This window comes from Erinaceus europaeus, chromosome 20 (assembly GCF_950295315.1).
Source record: "Erinaceus europaeus chromosome 20, mEriEur2.1, whole genome shotgun sequence".
In the NCBI taxonomy this organism is placed as follows: domain Eukaryota; kingdom Metazoa; phylum Chordata; class Mammalia; order Eulipotyphla; family Erinaceidae; genus Erinaceus; species Erinaceus europaeus.
Window position 1 is genome coordinate 54,886,097 of NC_080181.1, and position 21,684 is coordinate 54,907,780.

Genomic DNA, 21,684 nt, shown 5'->3' on the forward strand with positions numbered 1-21,684 from the left:
TAGTAGTTATTATTACTGTTATTATTGATGTCGTCATTGTTAGATACAGAGAAATGGAGAGAGGAGGGGAAGACAGAGAGGGGGAGAGAAAGACAGACACCTGCAGACCTGCTTCACCGCCTGGGAAGCGACTCCCCTGCAGGTGGGGAGCCGGGGGCTCGAACCGGGATCCTTAGGCTGGTCCTTGTGTTTCACGCCACCTGCACTTAACCTGCTGCACTACCGCCCGACCCCCTATCTTATAATCTTTTTAAATCACTAATAATAAAAAATTAATTAATTAATTTTTTCAAAAGAAGGGCTATCTGGGTGTGGGCTGTCTGCCATGTTCCCTTCCCCCAGTGACTTCTAACGGGCATGTCACCACCCACCCATCCTCCTGCTGCCCTGCGGGATGCTGGGAGTCAGCAGCCTCCAGGACCTTGGGCATCAGCTTGGGGGTTGGGAAGGGTCAGCTCCTGCTGCAGGAGCTGTGGGGGTGAAGGGCTGAGGTGAGGGGTGGAGAACCCCGGCACCCTGCACATGAAGACAAGGGTGAAACGCTCTCAGGGCTGGCGCCACTGGCGAGGCTCACAGGAGCCAGGGCGCCTGCGTACAGGGCTGGTGGGGCCCAGGGCAGGATGACCTCCCCCTCCACCCCTCCTTCAAAGGCTGTCACTCTCGAGGGACAGAGAAGACGGGGGCACCATGCCACACTCACAACATCCTTTTGGTGTTTGGTGCTGGGGGAGCCCAGCCCCAAGCACTGGAGGCCTGAGCTCTCCCGCTGCCCCCGCCTCCCCCCCACTCTGCCAAGGAGGATCCTGTCTGGGCAGCACACTCGCCCCTGTGGGGCCCAGGGAGACAGGAGGCCCCATGCCCACCACACCCACAGACCCTGGAGGGGAGGCTGGCCTCTCCGTGGAGCCTCCTGGGATGTACCCCCTGACTTTCTAGACCCTCCCTCCCTTCCTCCAGTAGAGTGGACGTGGGGGCTGCTGCCTGCGGGCTTCCCCGTGTTGTGGGGATGGTGAGGAGTGGTCTCCTCGTTCCTTGCTCTGTCTCCGTCCCCTCAGCAATGGCTTGTGCTCCTAAGACACCTAGCCGGCCTGAATCATGTGACCATGGTCTGGAGCACAGCTGGGCAGGGGGCCTCAGCCGGGGTCCAGACGCCCCTGAGGGAGTGAGGCCAGGTGTCCTGCTCTGCGGTCAGGGGGGCCACGTGTACCTGGCCCACGGGCACTGGCCCCGCAATGTCATCTTCTACGAGGGATGTCCCAGGGCCACCCAGACGGCCCCCACCACAGCTCCTCCTGGGTGCCCACCAGGGTCACACCTGCCTTCACCAGAAGCAGCCACACCTGACCTGGCACCAGGCCACCTCGTCCTGGGGACAGCCACTGAAGCGTCTGGCTGTGCACACCTGTTCTCCAGAGCCCCTGGCCTTGCACACCTGGCTTGCACAGCACAGACACTCACACCGCAGAGCAGTGGAAATGGGGTGGGGTGGCATGGGCCGACGTGGCCTCGCTCCAGTACGAGCCCAGACATCAAAATGCAGGTAAGGCTGACAGATGAGACCAGGCCTAGGAGAACAGCTCCAGACACTTCCATCCCAGTAGCACCCTCAGACGGGACTCTCGGTGAGGCGGCCCTGTGTACATGGCAAGGGGCAAACCTAAAGGCTGTGAGGTCCCCAAGGAAAGTCCCCAGGTGCCCACAGACCAGCTCAACCCAAGTCCTTCAAGGACGCAGGATGGCCCAGGCCAGAGAGGGCTGGGCACAGCAGGGCTCACTCACCCCAAAAGGGAAAAAGCCTCAGCCCCTGGCCCAGCCTCAGCCTCTGTCCTGGGCGGTACCGACAGGGGGGGTGAGGGAGGGGGGCCGCAGCCCTGCCCCTCCCGGCCCGAGCTCCAGTTTGAGTAAAGCTCAACGTCTCTGCTTTAATAAATCTCTGCCTTTTAATGACGGCTTCAAGGCTGAGGGAAAGAGCATTACACTCACTGAATAAGTTAATGGGGCAGAGAGAATCTATTTCGGAGCCACCCCGGGCTATTTTCCTCTGGAGCTAAAGCCTGAATAAGCAAAAAGGAAAAAATTAAAACTGGAGCGCACACCGGGATAAATAAGGGCCGGCCTGGTGGCTGGGCGGCCAGGACATGCGGGCAGAGCGCTGAGGACTCAGAGGCTCCACCCCGAGGCCACCCCACCTGCGGGGCCGGGTGTTCAGCACCCCGGCTGCTCCCTGCCCTGCCCGAGGAGGCCGCGCGGGCCTGAGACCCCAAGACTGTCTGTCCCCACCGTCTCTGCCCACACATCAGCGCAGGAGAGCAGGCCCCAGCCCTCCAATCTCCTCCTCCCTCTCCACCTCCCTCCTCTCCACTTCCTCCTCCTCCTTCCTGTCCTCACCCCTCTTCCTCTCTTGCTCCCTCCTTCCTCCCCACTCCTTGCTCCTCCCCTCTGCCTGCCCACCTCCTCCCTCCTGCCTCCTCCGGGGAGGCCCCGATAATTAGAGAAGTCAGCACTGCTGCTGGCAAATGTTGCACCCCACTATACACACGGTGTTTACTCTTTAATATTTAAACATGTTAATTGAATCTCTGAATAAACAAACAGGTTTCCACAAGAGACATTTGGGAGCCTGCATTCCCTTCTGCCACCCTGCACCCCAAGGGCCCTGGGAGACGCAGGCAGGCGAAGGCTGAGCCCATACTGCTCCTGCCCAACAGGAGTGAGTGAGCCCCCTAACCCCGCCCCTCCATTTCCTCCTGGGCCAGGCAGACACAAGGGCCTGCTTCCCCAGCTTGTGTCAGACTGTCTGTCCTTCTCCAGATGGTCAGCCCCACGTGGGGCCGGGTGTGGCCACCTCGTGGAAGGCCTGGTGGTGTCACATGGTCAGGCTCCGGGGCACCAGGCACCCCAGTCTGCTCCTGGGGGCAGGAGCGGGAGTGTTCAAAGGGTGTCCCCAGACCTGTGTCCCCACGCCACCAGAGCCCCACAGCCAGGCCATGCACCCTCGGCTCCCAAGTGATGGCAGGGTACCCACCATAGAGGACAGGATAGGACAGGACTGGGCAGCTGGAGGGTCTGGTTGGGGAACAAGTCAGGCTGCAGGCTGGCTGGGGGCGGGGGGGGGGGGATCCTGAAAGCCTGCATGGACAGACAGATGACAACACCCACGGGAAGGACACTCCAAGCAGGGGAGGTGGCCATTGCAGCCGGGGGCCTGCTTCTCCATGTTCCCACCCCAGCACCACATGGCAGATCCTAAGGCAACAGGGGCAGCTCCAGTGCAGTGCTATCCCAACCACTCTCTGCCTCTATCCGAATGACAAAACCGCGTGAGTGAGAGGACCTGGGTGTCCCTCCCTCCCTCCACAGACGCACACCCAGTGTGGGGAGGGCAGTGTTCACAGGGGTGCAGTGCACATGACACACACATGCTGACCTCTCACCACCACCCCAGCCCCCTGAGCTGGCAAGGCTGCCCTCACACCAGCTCCTGTGTCTGGAGAATCAACAGGCTCCCGTGTTCAAGTCCTTGGCCTCAGGGCCTCCCCATCAGACCTATGAACACAAAGTCAAGTCCTTAAAGATGCAAACTGCGCTCGTAACCACAGGGTGTGAGCTCAGACCCACAGGGGTGCAAAGGCCACACAGGCTCCTGTGCTGAATAGGAGCCCCAGATCACATCGATGGGGTTGACAGTTAACAACATTTATACACCTTTCCCATACATGGGAGCTACTCTCTTCCCTGATCCAGCTTTCTAGTCCTTTTTCCAACTATGACACCATCTCCCTAGACAATATCTTGGGTCCACCTGCATGTTAGTTGTCAGGCTCAGGCAAAATCTAGTAGTCATGGGCCCCTTGGAATATACCTAAAATAAACCTACTAGTTTTTTCCAAAACAGAGACCCCAAATCTTCATCTGTTAATATTCCAGACTTTAGGTTCCTGATTAGTCAACAACTTGTTTGGCTTTATATCATAACTCTTTTTGAGCCACCAGGTTCCAGATGCTACCATGATGCCAAATGGACTTCCCTGGACAGAACAACCCCAACATGTGTCCTGGAGCTCTGCTTTCCCAGAACCTGCCCCACTAGTGAAAGAGAGAGACAGGCTGGGAGTATGGATCCACCTGCCAAAACCCATGTTCATTGGGGAAGCAATGACAGAAGCCAGACCTTCCACCTTCTGCAACCCACAATGACCCTGGGTCCATATTCCCAGAGGGATAAAGAATAGGAAAGCTATCAGGGGAGGGGAGGGGATACGGAGTCCTGGTGGTGGGAACTGTGTGGCATTGTACCCCTCTCATCCTATGGTCTTGTCGGTTTTTCCATTTTATACATAAAAATTATTTTAAAAAAATTTTTAAGGGGAGTCGGGAAGTAGTGCAGCAGGTTAAGCACAGGTGGTGCAAAGCGCAAGGACCGGCATAAGGATCCCGGTTCAAGCCCCCAGCTCCCACCTGCAGGGGAGTCACTTCACAGGCAGTGAAGCAGGTCTACAGGTGTCTGTCTTTCTCTCCTCCTCTCTGTCTTCCCCTCCTCTCTCCATTTCTCTCTGTCCTATCCAACAACGATGACATCAGTAACAACAACAGAAATAACTACAACAGCAAAACAACAAAGGCAACAAAAGGAAATAAATTAATTAATCTTTTTTTTAAAAAAAAAAAAAAGACGCAAATAGCTAGGCCCTGGGAGGTGGAGAGAGTGACAGACACCCCAGCGAAGCCTCCTTCAAAGCAGCGGGGCCAGGCTCAAACCATGGCCGCACACAGGACGACTGTAGCCACCCACAACCCAAGCGAGCAACGTCGCCAGCTCTCGGATGACTCGCTGTTGACAGAGAGTCCCGAAACGCTAGGTGGAGAAAGGAGAGTCTCTTCAACAAAGGACGCTGGGGAAACCGGGCTGAGGGCAAACGGACGAGTGAGGCAGGGCCTCATCTCTAAACAGATGGGAGAGTAGGGACACTGAGCCAGACACCGTGGCGACACGGAGAATGAAGCTCCGGCAGAACACGTCACAGTCTATGCTTTGGGGATGACTCCAAAGGCTTGGGTTCGACAGCAAGGAAAACAACGATGAAATGAACTGGCAGAAAGGCAGCAGGACGACTAAAAAGCTGCTGCCCAGAAAGGGAGCCACGAGAGAGAAAACCCACAGGCCAGGCGTGCCTGATGCCACACACAAGCCCCCTTCAAAAGGGGGCGAAAGGACGGGATGTTGTTTTTTTTTGTCACTAGGTGATTTAATAGTGATTTACAAAATTATGAGAATATAATTCCATACCATTCCCACCCAAGGACAGAATCTTCACTGAAGAGGAGGCCCAAATGGCCAAGAGACATGGAAAAGTGCTCAAAACTGCATCTGGAGCATATGCAGTAGAAAGCACAGTCTGAGGGGAGTCGGGCAGTGGCGCAGCGGGTTAAGCACACGTGGTGCAAAGCGCAAGGACCGGCGTAAGGATCCCGGTTTGAGGCCCTGGCTCCCCACCTGCAGGGGAGTCGCTCACAGGAGGTGAAGCAGGTCTGCAGGTGTCTGTCTTTCTCTCCCCCTCTCTGTCTTCCCCTCCTCTCTCCATGTCTCTCTGTCCTATCTAACAATGACGACATCAACAACAACAATAACTACGACAACAATGAAAAACAAGGGCAACAAAAGGGAAAATAAAATAAAAATATAAAATGGGGGGGCTACAGGGAAAAGGAGTCCTCCGACACTGCTGGTGGGAATGCAAATTGGTTCCACTCCTGTGGGAAACAGCCTGGAGAACTCTCAGAACTTTAGAAGTGCACCTACCTCATGACCCAGCAAGTTCTCTCCTGGAGATTTATGTGAAGGAAACAAAGAAAACACCTGTCCAAAAAGATCTACAGACGCCTACGCTCATGGCAGTGTGATTCATTTGTTTTTGGATTCGGATTTCCTCTCTCTCTCTCTCTCTTTTATACAATACCAGAAAAATCTCCTTTCTATTTAGAAATGTAGTGACAGAGAAGGCAGACGGAGATGACGCCAAGATTCCTCCATTATGGTGGGGGTTGGACTCAAGAGTGAGTCTTTTTTTTTTTTTTAATTTATTTGTTTTTGTTTTTGCCTCCAGGGTTATTATTGGGGCTCAGTGCCAGCACTATGAATCCACTGCTCCTGGAGGCCCCCTTTCCCATTTTGTTGCCCTTGTTGTTACACTTATTGTAGTTGTTACTGTTGTCATAGCTGTTGTTGTTGTTGTTGGATAGAACAGAGAGAAATGGAGAGAGGAGGGGAAGACAGAGAGGGGGAGAGAAAGATAGACACCTGCAGACCTGCTTCACCGCCTGTGAAGCGACTCCCCTGCAGGTGGGGAGCCGGGGGCTCGAACCGGGATCCTTATGCCGGTCCTTGTGCTTTGCGCCACATGAGCTTAACCCACTGCGCTACCACCCGGCTCCCTATTTTTAATTTTATTTATTATTGGATAGAAACAGTCAGAAATCAAGAGGGGAAAGGGAGAGAGAGAGGGAGAGAGACAGAGAGACACCTGTAGCTCTGCATCATTACTTGCAAATTTTCCCTCTGCGGCTGGGGACCAAGGTCTTGAACCCTGGTCCTTGCACACTGTAATGTGAGCACTTTGCCATGGCCCCACAAGCCTGAGTCTCACACCTACAACAAAGCAGGACTACCCAAGTGAACTTTTTCTGCCAGCAGCGCAATGCCTAACCCAGAAGTCCAGTGACAGAGAGGGACTAAGAAGGCTGGAGTATGTGTGTACTGTGGAGTACTACTCTGCTGTCAAAAATGATGAGGTCACCTCCCCTGCCTCAGCCTGGATGGAGCTTGAAAGAACCAAGTTCAGTGAGAAGAGCCAGAAAGACGATTGTTGTTAAAATTTCTGAGGCTCTTGCCGGGCCGGCTAGCTTCACAGTGGTGAACAGAGACGCGGAGACAACGGCTGGGCAGGGAAGCTGTATTTCTTTATTCAGGAACAACGATTCACAAACTAAGACAAACTAATCACCAAACAGAACTCTGCTGTCTCTTTGCGGCGGCACAAGCACTCTTTCTTTTTCTCTCGAACTCAGGAACCCTCTCCCTTACTCTCGAACTCAGAAACTCTCGCACCCTCGCACTCTCGAACTCCGGAACTCAGGAACTCGGTCACTGGGGAACTCAGGAACTCTGGCTAACTCTGGCACTCTCGAACTCAGGAACCCTCTCCCTTACTCTCGAACTCAGAAACTCTCGCACCCTCGCACTCTCGAACTCCGGAACTCAGGAACTCGGTCACTGGGGAACTCAGGAACTCTGGCTAACTCTGGCACTCTCGAACTCAGGAACCCTCTCCCTTACTCTCGAACTCAGAAACTCTCGCACCCTCGCACTCTCGAACTCCGGAACTCAGGAACTCTGTCACTGGGGAACTCAGGAACTCTCGGACTCCGGAACCCTCTCCCAGGGTCCCTTGGGGCGGGGCCAAGCAGGCCCGCGAAATTAACAGGACTCATCCAATTCTCTTGGAGGGGGAGGGCTAGAACAAGCCAATGTAAAGCATACGACAGACGATCTCACTCATGTCTGGACCAGAAGAAACAAGCACAGAAAGGGAAGCTCAGAGTGAAACTTGAACTGTGGGGTGCAGTGTATTACCCCACAGCAAAGGACTCTGGGGAGGACGGAGAAGGGCCGTGGGGTCCCGGTGCAGGATGGGAGGAAGAACCTCCGCTAGGTGAGAGTGTTTTCTGCACACACCTCTCAGGGTGTCAAGCTTTACCCATGTGCCAACAACTGTCCTGTGAGCCATTAACCACCCCCCAATAAAATGATTAAGAAGGAAACAAGTTGAAAATGCCACCACCAGGATGGACTCCAGATCATGATGGTTGGCGATCCTTGCAAAATGAAGAGGGCAGACGACCTCACCAAGGTGTCTCGGAGCCTCCTCCCCTCCCCAGACCCCTGCCCCACTAGGGAAAGACAGAAACAGGCTGGGTGTGTGGATACACCTGCCTTGGGGGTCGTGCAGTAGCGCAGCAGGTTAAGCGCATGTGTCACGAAGCGCAAGGACGGGCATGTGAGTGTATGTCACTGTCCCCCAAACACACACACACACACACACACAGCCAAGGCGCTGAAACTACACAACACACCAGTCCAAGCCCGACTCCCCCCTTCCCACAAGCCAGCCCGACCCCCACGTGAGCCTGAGAATGAGTCTCTCGGCTGGGCAGAGACACGGCTCAGAGCTCGTGACCCCCGGGAAAGGTCCAGAAGGGCTGGCCGTTAGGGGGGTACCTGCCCCACAGCCGGGAGAGACACCCCGACAGCCGTCAGCCCACAATGTGTCCTCAGAAGGGAGCCATCTCCACACACCCATGGCCAGCCCCCTCACTGCCACCCGCCACGGACCGGGAGGAGGGCGCCCTACTAGGGGGTCATGGCAACCCCAGGCCTCAAGGCCAGCCATGCCCCCCATAACACTCTCATGCCCTTGTCCTTCATCTGAGAGAGATGGGGATCGGTCAGGTGGTAGGTCACCGAGTCCCCAGTGTGTTCCAGCCACAGTCCCCAGGGCCTGTCAGTCCGTCCTCCCTCCCCGCAGCTCCTTCTGGGAGCACCTGTCACAGCAGGTGGAGGAGAATGAGGCCCAGAGAGAAGCAGCCACCTGCTTCAAGTTTGAAAATCAGAAGCCAGGAGGGCAGGAACAGGGGCCGAGTCTGCGGCCATTCCCAGGGTCCTGTCACGCTAAGTCTGGCCTCCAGGAGACCCCAGGCGCCCAGGGGAGACAGGGCTCCGCGGGCTGTGTGGACAGCAGCGTTCCCTGGGCTGCACCCCGAGCAGCCATCGCTAGAAGACCTCACCAATGTGTCCCGGAGACTTACTTCTCCAGAACCCTACCCTGCTAGGGAAAGACAGAAATGGGCTGGGGGGCTGGATCTACCTGCCAACAGGCACATCCAGGGAGAAGCAATTACAGAAGCCAGAACTCCCACCAACTGCACTCCCCAAAAAAATAGACATTGGGTCCAGATTCCCAGAGGGGGTAAAATGTTAAGGGAAGATGACCAGAGAGCTCTGAACTCCAATTCCATCAGGACCCGGAGAGAGAAAAGGAAAATAAGGAAATACACTCGGATGCACTAACAGGTGTAGGTGTGACTTTAGGAAGGAAGAGAAGGCAGGACCATAGAAAAAATAGGCAAAAATATAGACAGACAGACAGACAGACAGACAGACAGATATTGAAATAATAGTCAACCCATATCTGTGACCTTGGGAGAACCACTGCAGTTTCCAATGGAGGGAATGGGGACACAGAGCTCTGGTGGTGGGAATGGTGTGCAATTATACTCCTGTTATCTCGTAATTTTGTAAATCACTATTAAATCTTTAATAAAAAATCATTTTAAAAAAACGGCCATCACGGGGAAACCTCCGTCCTCAGGCAGCTCTGGTCTAGCGCCCTCTGGTGGCACCATGGGGAACTGGGTTGGGTAGAGCTCGCCCCCTTCCCACTGGGGGTTGGCCCAGGGTTCCAGCTCTAACTGTCAAAAGCAGACAGTGAGGATGGATGGCAGTGGGTCACAGTGAGTGGGGAGAAGGCCCGGCACCCAGGATGGCGGTGTCTGCGGGGTGCAGGCGTTGCTGAGTCACCGTGGTGGAAAGTTCTGGAATCCAAGCTCCCAGCTGGTGGGAAGGCCTGGGCCCTGACACCTGGTACCCCAACTCAGTGCCCCTGGCAGACAGGAGCCCCCCTCCCCCATGAGCTGCTCTTGTCGTGAGAGGGTCACCCAGGCCCTCTTGCCCCCCCCCCGCCACCCCCTCACAGGGAGCCCCATGGCCTCACTCTCAAGGACCCACCGATGCCACCCTCCTTCTGGGAGATGCCCGCTGTCCTTGGAGCACTCTGGGAAGAGACCGAGGCTGACAGGGGGCTGTGGCACAGACAGGTGGACGCTAGATGAGGGGCAAAAACCCCCAGGGGACCGGCCAGAGCACCCCGGGGTCATAACAGGTGCTGAGGTTCAAACCCAGGGAAGACCCTAGAAGAGGAGATGAGTCCTTCTGAAAGGAGGTGAGGGCGGGAGCAGGAGGAAGAGAGGAGGCCACGGGGTGTCCCTGCCTGAGAGACGGAGCTCTGAGTGAGGAGGGAGGAGGGCCCTAGCCAGAACCTCCCTCAGCTCCCAGCATAAGCCCATGGGGAATGGGGGGGATCCCTAGGGTGGACAGCCTCCATCCCCCACCCTGCCAAAAAAATAAATAAATAATAGAGGAGTCAGACAGTAGCGCAGCGGGTTAAGTGCACGTGGCACAAAGCACAAGGACTGGGGTAAGGATCCCTGTTCGAGCCCCCGGCTCCCCACCTGCAGGGGAGTCGATTCCCACGCGGTGAAGCAGGGCTGCAGGTGTCTGTCTCTCTTTCTCTCTATCTCCACCTACTCTCTCTCAATTTCTGTCTCTATCCAATGAATACATAGATATAATAACAAGAGACAGAGAGAGATGGGAAGCACCACAAGTAAAACCCCAATGAAGAAGAAAAGCAGAGAACTCAGAGTAGCTGGAATGAAAGAAGCATAAACCGGCTGCAATCTTTTTCAAAGATTTTGCAAAATCCACCATTAGGGTCATCATCCATTCTTACACCCCAATTAACACGTGAACAAAAAGTATGCAGGGAGAAAAATCAGATTATATACAAGGAAGAGAACCAACAAAGCTACAACTGTAGTGAAAATTAAGATGCTTCTTTCACAAACTGACAGACCAAGAAGCCATAAATATACATTTAAAAATAATAATAATAGGGAGTCGAGACTGTAGTGCAGCGGGTTAAGCGCACGTGGCACAAAGGGCAAGGACCGGTGGAAGGATCTGGGTTCGAGCCCCCGGCTCCCCACCTGCAGGGGTGTCGCTTCACAGGCGGTGAAGCAGGTCTGCAGGTGTCTGTCTTTCTCTCCCCCTCTCTGTCTTCCCCTCTCTCCATTTCTCTCTGTCCTATCCAACAACAATGACATCAACAATAACAATAATAACCACAACAAGGCTACAACAACAAGGGCAACAAAAGGGAAAATAAATATTAAAATAAATAAATAACAGGGCTGCCGGGCCTAGCTGAGCGCGAGTCTGGGGTCCCGGCAAACCCCAAGCTTGGCATGGAGGGGAGAGGTCGGAAGTGCCCCCCTCCTCACGCCTGTCTGTCCAGTGGCTGCAGCTTCCAGGACACTGAGCCAGTGCTGTGGGGGGTGGGAGGGGAGAGAGGCCGAAACCTGCCGCCTGCAGCCCCTCCCCGCCCTGTGCGACACACCGGCACCTTCCCGCGCCCCAGTTCAGCCCGCGCTGCCAACACGTGGGGCCCCGCCCGCGGCGCCCATCTCTGCGCGGCAGCGCCCTCTGCCGGTCGCGCGGGGTGCAGCGCACAAAGCGAGGCTGCAGGCGGCTAAGGGCTGGGGCCTGTCTGGGGGAGACCTCAGGCCTGGGACGCTGGGGAGAAGGCGACCGCGATGGGAGATGCCTCTTCTTCTAAGTCCCCCTGCGGGAGCCGAACCCCCCTAACACTAGGGACAAGGACCCCTCCCGCACCCTTTGGGCCCCCCCTGGTGACAGATCTCACACCGTGCACCCTCTGGAGGTGGCTCAGCCTGTTCTTTCTGAAAGTGGGGGTGCCCCCCATCAGTCCTGAGCCCTGCCTAGTGTGCAGAATGCCCTGCATGTGACCCCAGCTGCAGAAGGGGGGAGGCAGGAAGGAGAGGCTATATGCAACAGCTCATGGGGTCGAGGGACAGGGGCTCCCACAAGTGTCCCCAAGTCTCAGCTGGGTGCTGGGCTCTGTGTGGGGACAGTCCCCAGGCTCTGGGCTGATCCCCAGGAAGTGACAGAGGGAGCTTCCGGGAGCAGAGGGGGAGGAGGGGCGGCATGCTCGGGTCAGGGACCCCCAAGCTCCCCCCGCCCCCAGATAGTACAGCCCTCATCTCTGCTGCACAGTAGTGGGGTCACCCAGGCTCCCCCCAGGCCAGCGTGGGCCCAGGGAGGACTGAGCTGCCCTCGGGCCAGGACACTGGGGTGGTCATGGGAGCCGGGCAGGGGCCTGGAGGAAACCTGGGGGTGGGGGGTGGGCAGAGGCTGACGGGCCCCCACTGAGGCTCTTCTGGGCCGGCGGGCACCCGCACTCCAGACTCCTCTGCCTCAGTCCAGTTGGAACCGGCATTTCAGAAGCGCCAGGAGCCCCCAGACCTTGGCATTGCCCTCTGTTTCAGTTAAATCCCTCCTGCGTGTGCGTGTGCGTGTTCCAGCAAATGTGATCTCAGGGCAGAGGGCAGGTGAGAGCCAATGGTGAGGCTGGACTCAGTCTCCCCATCTGTACAGTGGGGCTGCTGGCTTGGTGTCATGGGATTGGGAACAGAGCAAACACAGTGCGGAAGGGAGACAGAGGGTGGACGGCCCCAGCGGCCCTGTGCCAGGGGGGACAGGACACCACCCTCCTCCCAGTGTGGCTCATCTGAGGCAGCAGAAAACTAAGACCAGAGGACAGGAGGAGGGGAACCCAGCATCTGTCTCCCCTCTGTGCCAGAAGGTGCTGCCCCAGGGCCCTTGGGTGGACAGGGACGGCTGGGCAGAGGCCGGGGGACCCTGTCTGTAGGGGCAGCACCCAGCACCCAGGGAGCCGCTCTAATGCTGGGCTGCAGGCTGTGAGGCTCCAGGGGCACCTGAGGCTACCAGCCGCAGGAGGGGGGCTGCCTCTGGGAACCCCGGATTTGTAAATGTCGTCCCCAAGGGAGACACAGTGGTGGGGAGACTCTGGTGCTGGCAAAGTGCCCGGCAGGGTGGAGGGCAGAGCCCACACACTAGCACCTGGAGGGCCAGCTTGGGAAATGGGGGGAGAAGTGACCTCCAGGGTCACTTCCAGCTCTGAATTCAGCTCCATCAGCTCCTCCCCGGGAGACGAGGGAGGGGGGCAGAGATGGGGTCTGGGACTCTGCTTCATGCTGGTGAGTCGGCCCACCACGGAGAGGGCACCAACACCCCCCACACACACACACGCACACACAGCACATTCCCAAGCGGAAGCCCCAGAATGGCAGGTGGCTGGGCTGGAGGCTCTGCTGGTCACCACAGGCCACACTCAGACCAGCCACGAGGCCCCTCGGCCACCTCCCTGGCTCTCTCTGACACCAGCTGCCTCCTCCCTCATGCTTCCCCTTGGGGGGGTGGGAGAGCACGACATTCTGGATGCAAAGGTCCTGCATCACCCCCACCCCACAAGCTCCCTCAGGCGTCCAGTGATGGGTCAGTGGGAGAGGCTGTGGGCAGAGCACCCGGGGTCCCCAGACCCTTCCTTCTGGCAGCCCCAGACTCAGCAAGGACTCTTGCTCAAGGTTCTGCTTTTCTGTGCTCACCCATGAAAACGGGATGGAGCCTCCTGCCTCTGCGGCACCCCCTCCCTCCGTGAGCCATACTCACTCAGGGGCAGCTGGGAACGGATAGGGGCCCGGATGAGGAGGAACTCACCTCCACAGGAAGGTGTGCTTCCTCCCACGGCACTGGAGAGTCCCCAGGGAGACTCCCTCCCCACCCGGCCTCACATGGGAACAAACACACTCCTTTCTGCCCAAACAAACCCTCCTTGGGAGGCAGCAGGCCTCACACCTACCCACCACCGCCACTCCTCCCTCCATCCCTCCTTCTCTCGCTCGGAGCATCCAGCCAGCAGAGGCCAGGGCACAAAGTTTGCACACGTTTGCATGCTTTACAAGGAAAAGAAAAATCCTGGAACCCCCAAACACTGCTGTGTATCACACTCACTGCCAGGTCTCTGGTCACTCACTACTCAAGTCCCTTTTCTAGACAAGAGTGGCCCAGAAGCGGCGTTCTAGCAGCTTCTCCTCCTGCAGACGGGTGTCCCATGGGGGGCTGGTGGCCAGGGTGCATCCGGGAACCAGAAGCAGGGGATCCCCGCTCCATCATGGGCAGAAGGGGTATCTGTTCTGGCAGCCATGGCAAGGGGGGGGCACTTCCAGGTGGCCTGGAGCTTCCCTGGAGACAGGAAGAGGAAGTGGCCACCTGCAGGAGCATCACAGGTGGGTCTTCAGGTGTGTGGGAGGGGCCTAAGCGAGTCCTCCCTGGCCACCTGGGGACCTCAGATGTTTAGTGCATGTGAACCCCAGAAGGACCCAAAGTCAGGGTGTGGCCGATTGCCAGCCTAGTCCTACCTAATGGCCAGCTGGGGTGGAGGTGGGCCCAGCCTACACTCAGGAGGAGGCAGTAGGGACAGGGGGGTGAGCATGGGGGCCCCAGGGAGGAGCCAGAGCCCCCTTCCCAACACCAGGCTCAGCCCAAAAGCTAAGTCCAGGGGACCAGGCCACCATGAGCTCTGGCCCCAGAGCCGGAGGTCACAGGGCTGCACAGTGGCTGGTCTGGGGATTGAGGACACTGAGCCTCCAAGGCCAGGACCCCCTTCATCCCGAAGTCCCTCCTTCCCGGCTGCTGCAACCAACCCCCTTTGCAAGTCACAACTGGAAGGTCCCCCCCACCCCCGCCCCTCTGCCGGCTTCCCTCAGGCAGAACTCCACTCTGGGGGCCCCTGGTGGCACCCATGATGCCCAGGCCCGCCACCCTCTCCTGCCCCTTGGTGTCCTCACCAGCAGAGGCTGCTGGGACACCCCTCCCCGCTTTGTGACGTCAGGGGCCACTGGGTGCGGTCAGCCCTGGGGGGTGAGGTCACTGTGTCCAGAGCTCCAATGCTGGGGGGGCCTGTCACCTGAGCAGACGGGCCACTGGAAGGGGGGGCGCTATCACACAACTGCTCTGAAGCCACGTGGCTAACTTATACCTGACAGTAACAGGACCCCCACCCCCACCCCACCCAGTCACTCTGCACAGCACCTCTGGAACAGAAGCCACAGGGAGCTCTCCTGTCATCCCCAAAAGCCTGGGACCATCAACTCAGCCCCGTAGAACAAGACCACTCCCACGCTCCCTGAGCTTGGCCTAATGGATCCTGCACCCCTCTCTCCTTGTACCCCCCATCTGCCCAGGGTGCACCCCCAGGCAGATGGAGGGCTAGGGGAGCCCCAGGCCCCCCTATTTCTGGCAGCATGAAGAAACAAAAAAAAACATGCACTGCTCCAGCAAAGCACAGGCCTCCGCTAAAGTCCCCTCCCTGGGCAACACTAAAGAGGGTCCCTGGCCAGTCTGGAGGGCTCCATCCACCCTCACTCCCTCCTTCCACCGGCACCAGAGCGGCCCAGGCACGATCTGAGTGGGACCAGGCTTTGGGATTCACAGACAGGTCTCAGGCTGGCTCACACAGGGCCTGGGGCAAGTCACGGGCCACCCTGAGCTCCATTCTGGGACATGGGCTTGGGGACAGCTGCTGGGGGGAGAGGGCTTCTTCTCACCTCCAGGGAAGAAGACAGAACCCTCCCTGAGTCTGGTCAATAGTAGTCAAAGCCATAACAGGGCACTGGGGAGAGGGTGGACCAGGAGGGGAGGGGTCAGCTGGTGTAACCTCTGACCCCCCCACACCAGCACCATGAAGCCTCCCCACCCCCAGAAAGCCAGGCCTTGGGCTCTGGGCACAGGGTGGGCTTAAGGACAGGAGTTCTGCCCGCCTGCTGGAGAGCCTGTAACCAAGGAGGGCTCGTGCGGAGGTCCCCACCCACTGCCTGGTCCGTCCCCCAGATGCCTCCTAGCGTTCTCTGTCCTGCTCCCACCTCCCACTGCTCCAGAACCTCCTGTACCACCACCCCCAACACACACACACACACACACACACACACACACACACACACACACACACGCCAACCCAGCACTCTCTGCTCAACTGCTCCAGGGCCGAGTTTCAGGAGTGACACCCCCTGAGAGGGCCACCAGGAGGACTCCGCTGTGACCACCCACATCCTGGGGCCCAGAGCAAGCTGGACATGGCTCCCTGGCCACCCCCTCCACTCTGGTTCCTGAGCTCCTGCACCCCATCCCCACACATTGCACACAATGACAGCCAGACTTGCCCTTGGTCCCCTTGGGGACCTTCCCCCAGCACCCCAGGATGCTGGCACTCTGGGGCCTGCAGGAGAGAGAGGCAAAACTAGGGCCTCCTGTCTCCCCCTCCACACTGTTCATCTTGTCACGGGTCCAGCCCAGCCGGCAGGAGGGTGACGGGTGACAGGGGTGGAGGCCGAGATGTGGGTCAGGGGCCGTCCCTGCTGTCCCCCCGCCGGCCAGCTGCACGGGCAGCCTCCATGACAGCCAGAGGCCAGCGCTGGAAGGAGTGGGTCTGCAGTTCCTACCCCAGCAGAGGGACAAGCTCCCCTGGCCCGGATGCTGTGGGGTGGGGGTGGGGGGGGTCAGTGAGTGCTGTCCCCTCCACTGTCCATGTCCTCCTCTGGATCACCAAGTGGGGGTCACCCTTGACCGGAGAGGTCAGAGGGAGGAAGGGGGCAGGTCGCTGCCCCCCACACACACACTCTCTGCTCCCCCTCCTGCAGCCCCCCCATCCCCACCCCCGCCAAAGAAAAAAATAACAGCAAGGGAAGCGAGGCCACCAGGTCTCTCTCTGATCGGGCAGGAGCCAGGAGTGTGGGCACACTCCACATCCCCATCTCCCGGGGGAACCGGCCGCCTGCCTTCCCCTTCCCCTTCCCCATCCAGCCGGGCAGAGCCCTGCCATCGCCCCCAGAGGGGCCGGCGCGCCCGTGGGCGCCCAGCTGCCCGCACGGTGGGAAAGGGGGGCGAGACTCGGAAATACCCAAGATGGGGCTGGAGAGGGCGTCCGGAGGGAGGCGCGGGAGGGGGCGCCCATGGCGGCCTGGGGCGTCCAAGTCTCCCAACTTGTTTACTTGGCGGCGTGGCGCGACCGCCGCTTCCAGGACGAAGCAGGCAGAGCCCGGGCTGGCCACCCCGCATCCCCGGCTGTCACCCCCTCCCTCCCGCCCTCCATCCCGCCCGCCGCCTGGGAATGGAGCCTCAGCGACTTTCCTGCACTTGAGCGCGGCCAAACTGTTGCTACCGAGCGGGGCCGCGGCCGGCCGGGCACCCCGGGGGCGGCGGGGATTGGGGCGTCCCAGGCCGGCGCACCCCGGGGACCCAGCACCTGGCAGGCGCGCCGGCAGCATCTCCCGAGCCCGGGCGAGCCTGGCGGGCCTGGCGGGCCTGGGCGGCGGCGGCGGCGGCAGCGGCGGCAGCAGCGGCGGTGGCGGCGCGGGGACTTACATGGAAGTGATGTTGCGGGAGAGGTCGGTGATGTTGAGGCTGGCGTTGCCGCCGCCCGCCGCCGGGTCCTGGCCCTCCAGCAGCGGGAAGAGATTGCCATCGTCCGGCCGCCGGCAGCTGATGTCCGTTTTGCTGCAGACACAATTGGCCGGGCAGGCCAGCACCGAGCACGCATAGTCCAGCCAGACGCTTCCCAGCAAGAAAATCCGCCAGAAACTACACTTGGCCGGGCAAAGAGAGACATCCATCTCCGACCGCTGCTTCTACGAGAGAGGAGGAGAGGCGAGGGGGTGGGGTGGGGGAGTGGGGAGAGCTGGTGGGGGGCGGGGGGGGGAAGGAGACAAAGACGGCGAGGGAGGGGGGAAGGGGGAGGGGGCCGCAGCTTCTGAAGCGCCGAGCGATCAGCCTCGAGCTCCCCGGGCCGCGGGCACCATCGCGGGCGGCCGCCTAGGGGCTCGGGCCTGCGGGCATGGTGGCCGGCGGGTTCCGGCCGGGCCGGGCCGGGCTGGGGCGGCGGGCGGCGCTCTCTCCGGCTCGGCGACTTTGCAGGGTGGCCTCGGGCGCTGGGGAGGCCCCGGAAGGTGGGGTGGGGGAGGAAGGGGGAAAAAATGGCAAAAGGAAAGGAGGGTGGGTAAGGGGGGGATGGCTGGTGCCGAAGTCACCAAGTCCCACCTCCTGGACAGAATGGAAACGGACACACCTGCAACACACACGCGCCCGCGCGGCCGTGCCGGGGCTGCGGGGCTGCGGGGCTGCGGGGCTGCGGGGCGGGGGGCGGCGGCGCGGGGGGCGGCGGAGCTGGGGCCGCGGCGCCGGGAGGAAGGCTCGCCGCGCCCGCCCGCCCGCACGCCGCACAAGTGCTCGCTCGCCGGTCTCGCTCGCTCGGCGCCTTACGAAACGCACGGGCTCTCGGAGCGTCTTCGGCGCGCCCGCCCTCTCCCCTCCCCTCCCCTCCCCTCCTCTCCCCTCCCCTCCCTCCTCCCCTCCCCTCCCCCCGCGCCGCCTCCTCCTCGGGCCCCCGCCCGGCAGGGAGCGGCAGGAGCCCGCGCCCCCTCGCTCCCGCGCCCCCTCCCTCCCCGCCCGTGCTCTTCGTGCTCCCTCCCCGCTCCCAGCTCCCCGCCACCCACCCAGCTACCCCGCTACCCCGCTACCCCGCCACCCCGCCACCCCGCGCTTGCCGGCTCGCGGCCCCGCCGCACCCCCGGCCCCGGGGACCCGGGACGGAGGGAAAGTTGCGGCGGGGCCCGCCGGGTGGGGGGGGTTGGCGCCGGCAGGGAGGGAGCGGCGGCGCGCGGGGAAGGAAGGGCGCGCTCCCCGCCACTTTTTGGCCCTCGCGCGGCCCGGTTCTGCCGGCCGGGGGGTGGGGGGAGGTGGGGGGCGCCGGGCCGGGGGCGCGCAGGGGGGAAGGCGGCACGGGCCACGGGGGCGCGCACCGGCCCCAGGACGCGGGAGGGAGCCGGGCGGCCGCGGGGCATCGCCAAGCGGGGACGGAGACGCGGGAGGGGCGGGGGGGGGGTTGCGGGTGTGTGTCAGCCCTCCGGGCTCCTGGGCTCGGCTGGTGGGTGCGTTGCAGGGGAGTAGGGAGGGGGGCCCCTGCTCGGGCTCGGGGCGCAGCGCCCCCCCCCCAGCGGCAGCACCATTTGCTGGTGGAGGGCTGGGCGGGGGGGGGGGGGGGCGCTGCACCCCTTCCTGGTGGAGGGCGCAGAGCAGGTGCGGGCTCGCCGGTCGGGAGCGGAGGCGGCCCCGCGGCCGGTGGGGACGCGTCTACACCCGCGTGTTACGCACACGCTGCAGGCCGGGCGCGAGGGGGTCGGGGTGGCTGGGGCTCCCCGCGACGGCCAGGGGAAGAAAGGGTGTGGGGAGCCGGCCGACACAGTGCCGCATTCACAGGCTGAGAAAGCGGCTCCCTCTGCGGCCAGGCTGGGAAGCGGCTCCCCGCCCCCCCCCACATTCCGATGCAGGTCAGGTGCCGGGGGCGCGGGGAAGGGGTGCGGGGTGCCCCCGCCCGCAGCCCACCGGGGCCGCGAGAGAACCCGGGAGGGGAGCAGCCCGGCGAGCACGCGCCCCGCAAAGGCAGCCCCGCGCCCCCACGCCCCTCCCCAGCCTCCCAGCTGGCGGGCCCGTACCCCGTTTGCCATGATGGCCTGGTCCCCAGACTGGTACTTTGCCCTCCCGCCAGCAGGAGGGGACAGAGAGTGGAGCTCGTCTTGGACTCTCAGACCAGCTCCGACTGGCCCCAGGCCAAGGCCTGCTGTCCTCAGCCCACTGGGAACGTCACTGCCATGGCGGGGGGGGGGGGGGGGGGGGGGGCCTCTGGGACCTGGGGGGTCAGTGAGGCCTGAGTCAGTCGGAGCTCCGGCTGGGTCTTGGGGTGGCAGGTGACAGCACAAGCCCTGTCTCGGGCCCACTGTCCCCGGGGTCCAGCGACCCAGCAGATCAAGCACAAGTGGGCATCCTGGACTCTCTGTGCCCCAAAGACGCCTGACGCTGGGCCGAGAGGGTGGGGTGGGGTTCAACATTTGCAACAGAGCAGAGGAGGCCTCCATAAGTCAGAACAAAATTTAAAATTAAACAGCCTTCAAGGGGCGTTGGGATGGAGACAAGGCTGGCTGTGGAGCGAGGGCCCAGGAACAAGAGGCCTTTCATCCCTGTGAGGAGAGAAGAGATGGGGTGTCTGCTGGCCTGCAAGTGGCCCATGGCACAGGAAGGCGCTCTGGGGAGCCGGTAAGGGGCCTTGCAGAGCTCTGCTGGCCAATGCCCAGCCTCCATGATGCTGTCTGTGCAGTGGTCCCACGGCCACCTTGACCCCCTCCCCCCACTGGGGCCCCACCCTTCCAACTGGAACCCCCACTTCACCAGCTCCCTGGAGGCCCCTAGGCACAGGGGAGTGTGAGAAGTGCTCAGATGGCCTGGGAGTCCCTTCCAGCTGGAACATTCCCTAAGGAGAAAGAGCCCAGCTGAGAAAGCAGAGGGGCAGGGCTGGGCTCGCTTAATAGCCAGCTCCGCTGTCAGATACGGGCTTGGCTGTCACAGCCTGCGGAGAGTCCAAGGAGGTGCTGGCCTCCCAGAAAGGTTCTCACATGGTGCTCAGCCAGGGGCCTGGGGGGGGGGGGTTATCTACAGGGCAGACACCTTCCTCCTGGGCAGAAGGGGGCCAGTGCCAGGTGCTCAGGGTCTTCATGGTAGAATGTTCTAAATGACAGGAAGCATAAGTGGGTGCCCCACCCACTCAGCAGCTCTCCTAGGGTTCAAGGGGCTCATGACCCCAGTTGAGCAGACTTTGAATCGGGGGTATAACACCCTCTGCTTCCAGTCTGAAAGGTGCCTTCTGGTGCCAGGGGGCTGCAAAGGGGGCCTTCATCCCCAGAAAAGGAAGAAGCTGGGGGAGACTCAGGAGACCCAAGGTACTCAGAATTCCTCGGAAGCCCCACTGAGACCCTATGGGAAGCCTCACCCCCCAGCCCACCCCCCCCCACTGAGGCCCTGTGGTGAACTGTTCCCCCAGGTGCTGCCAGCCCAGCTGCTCAAGTGTCCACCTTTTGTGCCCCTGTGCAGTGACCCCACAGCCCATGCCGGTGTCCCTCAGAGACCAGACACTGGACCCACCACTGGCTCTGCCAGCCTAAGGCGTAAGCCGGGCTGCAGAAGGTTCTAGTTTGAGCAGAAGGGAACCCGCACAGCCCTCACAGCCCTCACTCTGCACGGGGCACACGCCTGCCACCTTCCTGCGGGGCACAGCCCCTGGCCTCTCATCCAGCCCATTAAACAAGAAGCCCAAGCACACCTCTCCTGCGCTGGGGTGGGGCATGTGGTGGGGATTGGGGTTACCACTAGCAAGACTGCCTGGGGGAGCCCCCTGACTCAGACTGCCCCCAGCCCTGGACAGCAGTTCCTACAGAAAGCAAGGCTCAGCCAGGCAGGCAGAGAGCCTAGGGATTGAGCTGGGATTCGCCTGCTTCTGGGAGCCAGAGGTGTGCCTCCCCCCAACCCCCACCCAAGAAGCAGTGGAGTGGCACTTGTAACTGCATCCATGCTGGGTAATCTTGGAGGGGTGCAGCCCCACCCCCATCCTCTGTCAGGGTCCCTGCCTTCGCCCACCTTCCCAGACAATTCTGGGTGGTGGCCAGCAGGGGAGGGCCCTAAATGAAACCCTGGACCCTCAAGCATGAAATCCCAAGTTCGATCCCCAGCATCACGTGTGCCAGAGTGACACTCTGATTCTCTCTCTCTCTCCTTAATTAATAAACAACTTTTTTAAATGCCTTCTGGGAGCAGGTGCTCGCAGGAAGCCCTGTGGCCTGCTCTATGGAGGGACACGGGCCCTCCAGGGCGGGAAGCCCAAGGTGGGGGGGGGGGGGGCAGCGTGCAGCCCAGCCTCCTCCCTCCACCTCTCTCTGCCCAGAGGGACAGGTGCAGACAAGCAGGTGTGCCTGGGTGTCCTGTGTTACCCTGCTGAGCCGCCAGCTCTCCCCTTCCTCCTCGTTCCTTCC

General features: G+C 60.7%; 1 protein-coding gene and 1 long non-coding RNA gene across 11 annotated transcripts in view; one reads left to right on the plus strand and one right to left on the minus strand.

Moving 5' to 3' along the window:
- Window positions 1–18,228, minus strand: part of NTRK3 (neurotrophic receptor tyrosine kinase 3) — a 239,695-nt gene extending 221,467 nt beyond the window's left edge. The window contains exons 1-2 of one of the 10 annotated variants that reach the window (XM_060179408.1): window positions 17,895–18,228; window positions 17,195–17,757 (exon numbers count right to left, since the gene is read on the minus strand). In XM_060179408.1, the coding sequence (XP_060035391.1) occupies window positions 17,195–17,442 (248 nt within the window). In that variant the 5' untranslated portion in view covers window positions 17,443–17,757; window positions 17,895–18,228. Of the gene's footprint in view, window positions 1–17,194; window positions 17,758–17,866 lie in introns of all 10 variants that reach the window. The other 9 variants (XM_060179401.1, XM_060179399.1, XM_060179400.1 and 6 more) reach the window with 9 other exon arrangements.
- A 1,652-nt stretch (window positions 18,229–19,880) lies between these two features.
- Window positions 19,881–21,457, plus strand: LOC132534870 (uncharacterized). The gene is made up of 3 exons (XR_009546615.1): window positions 19,881–19,918; window positions 20,533–20,598; window positions 20,700–21,457. It is a non-coding gene; the product is annotated as an uncharacterized LOC132534870 (long non-coding RNA).
- Window positions 21,458–21,684: the final 227 nt, after the last annotated feature.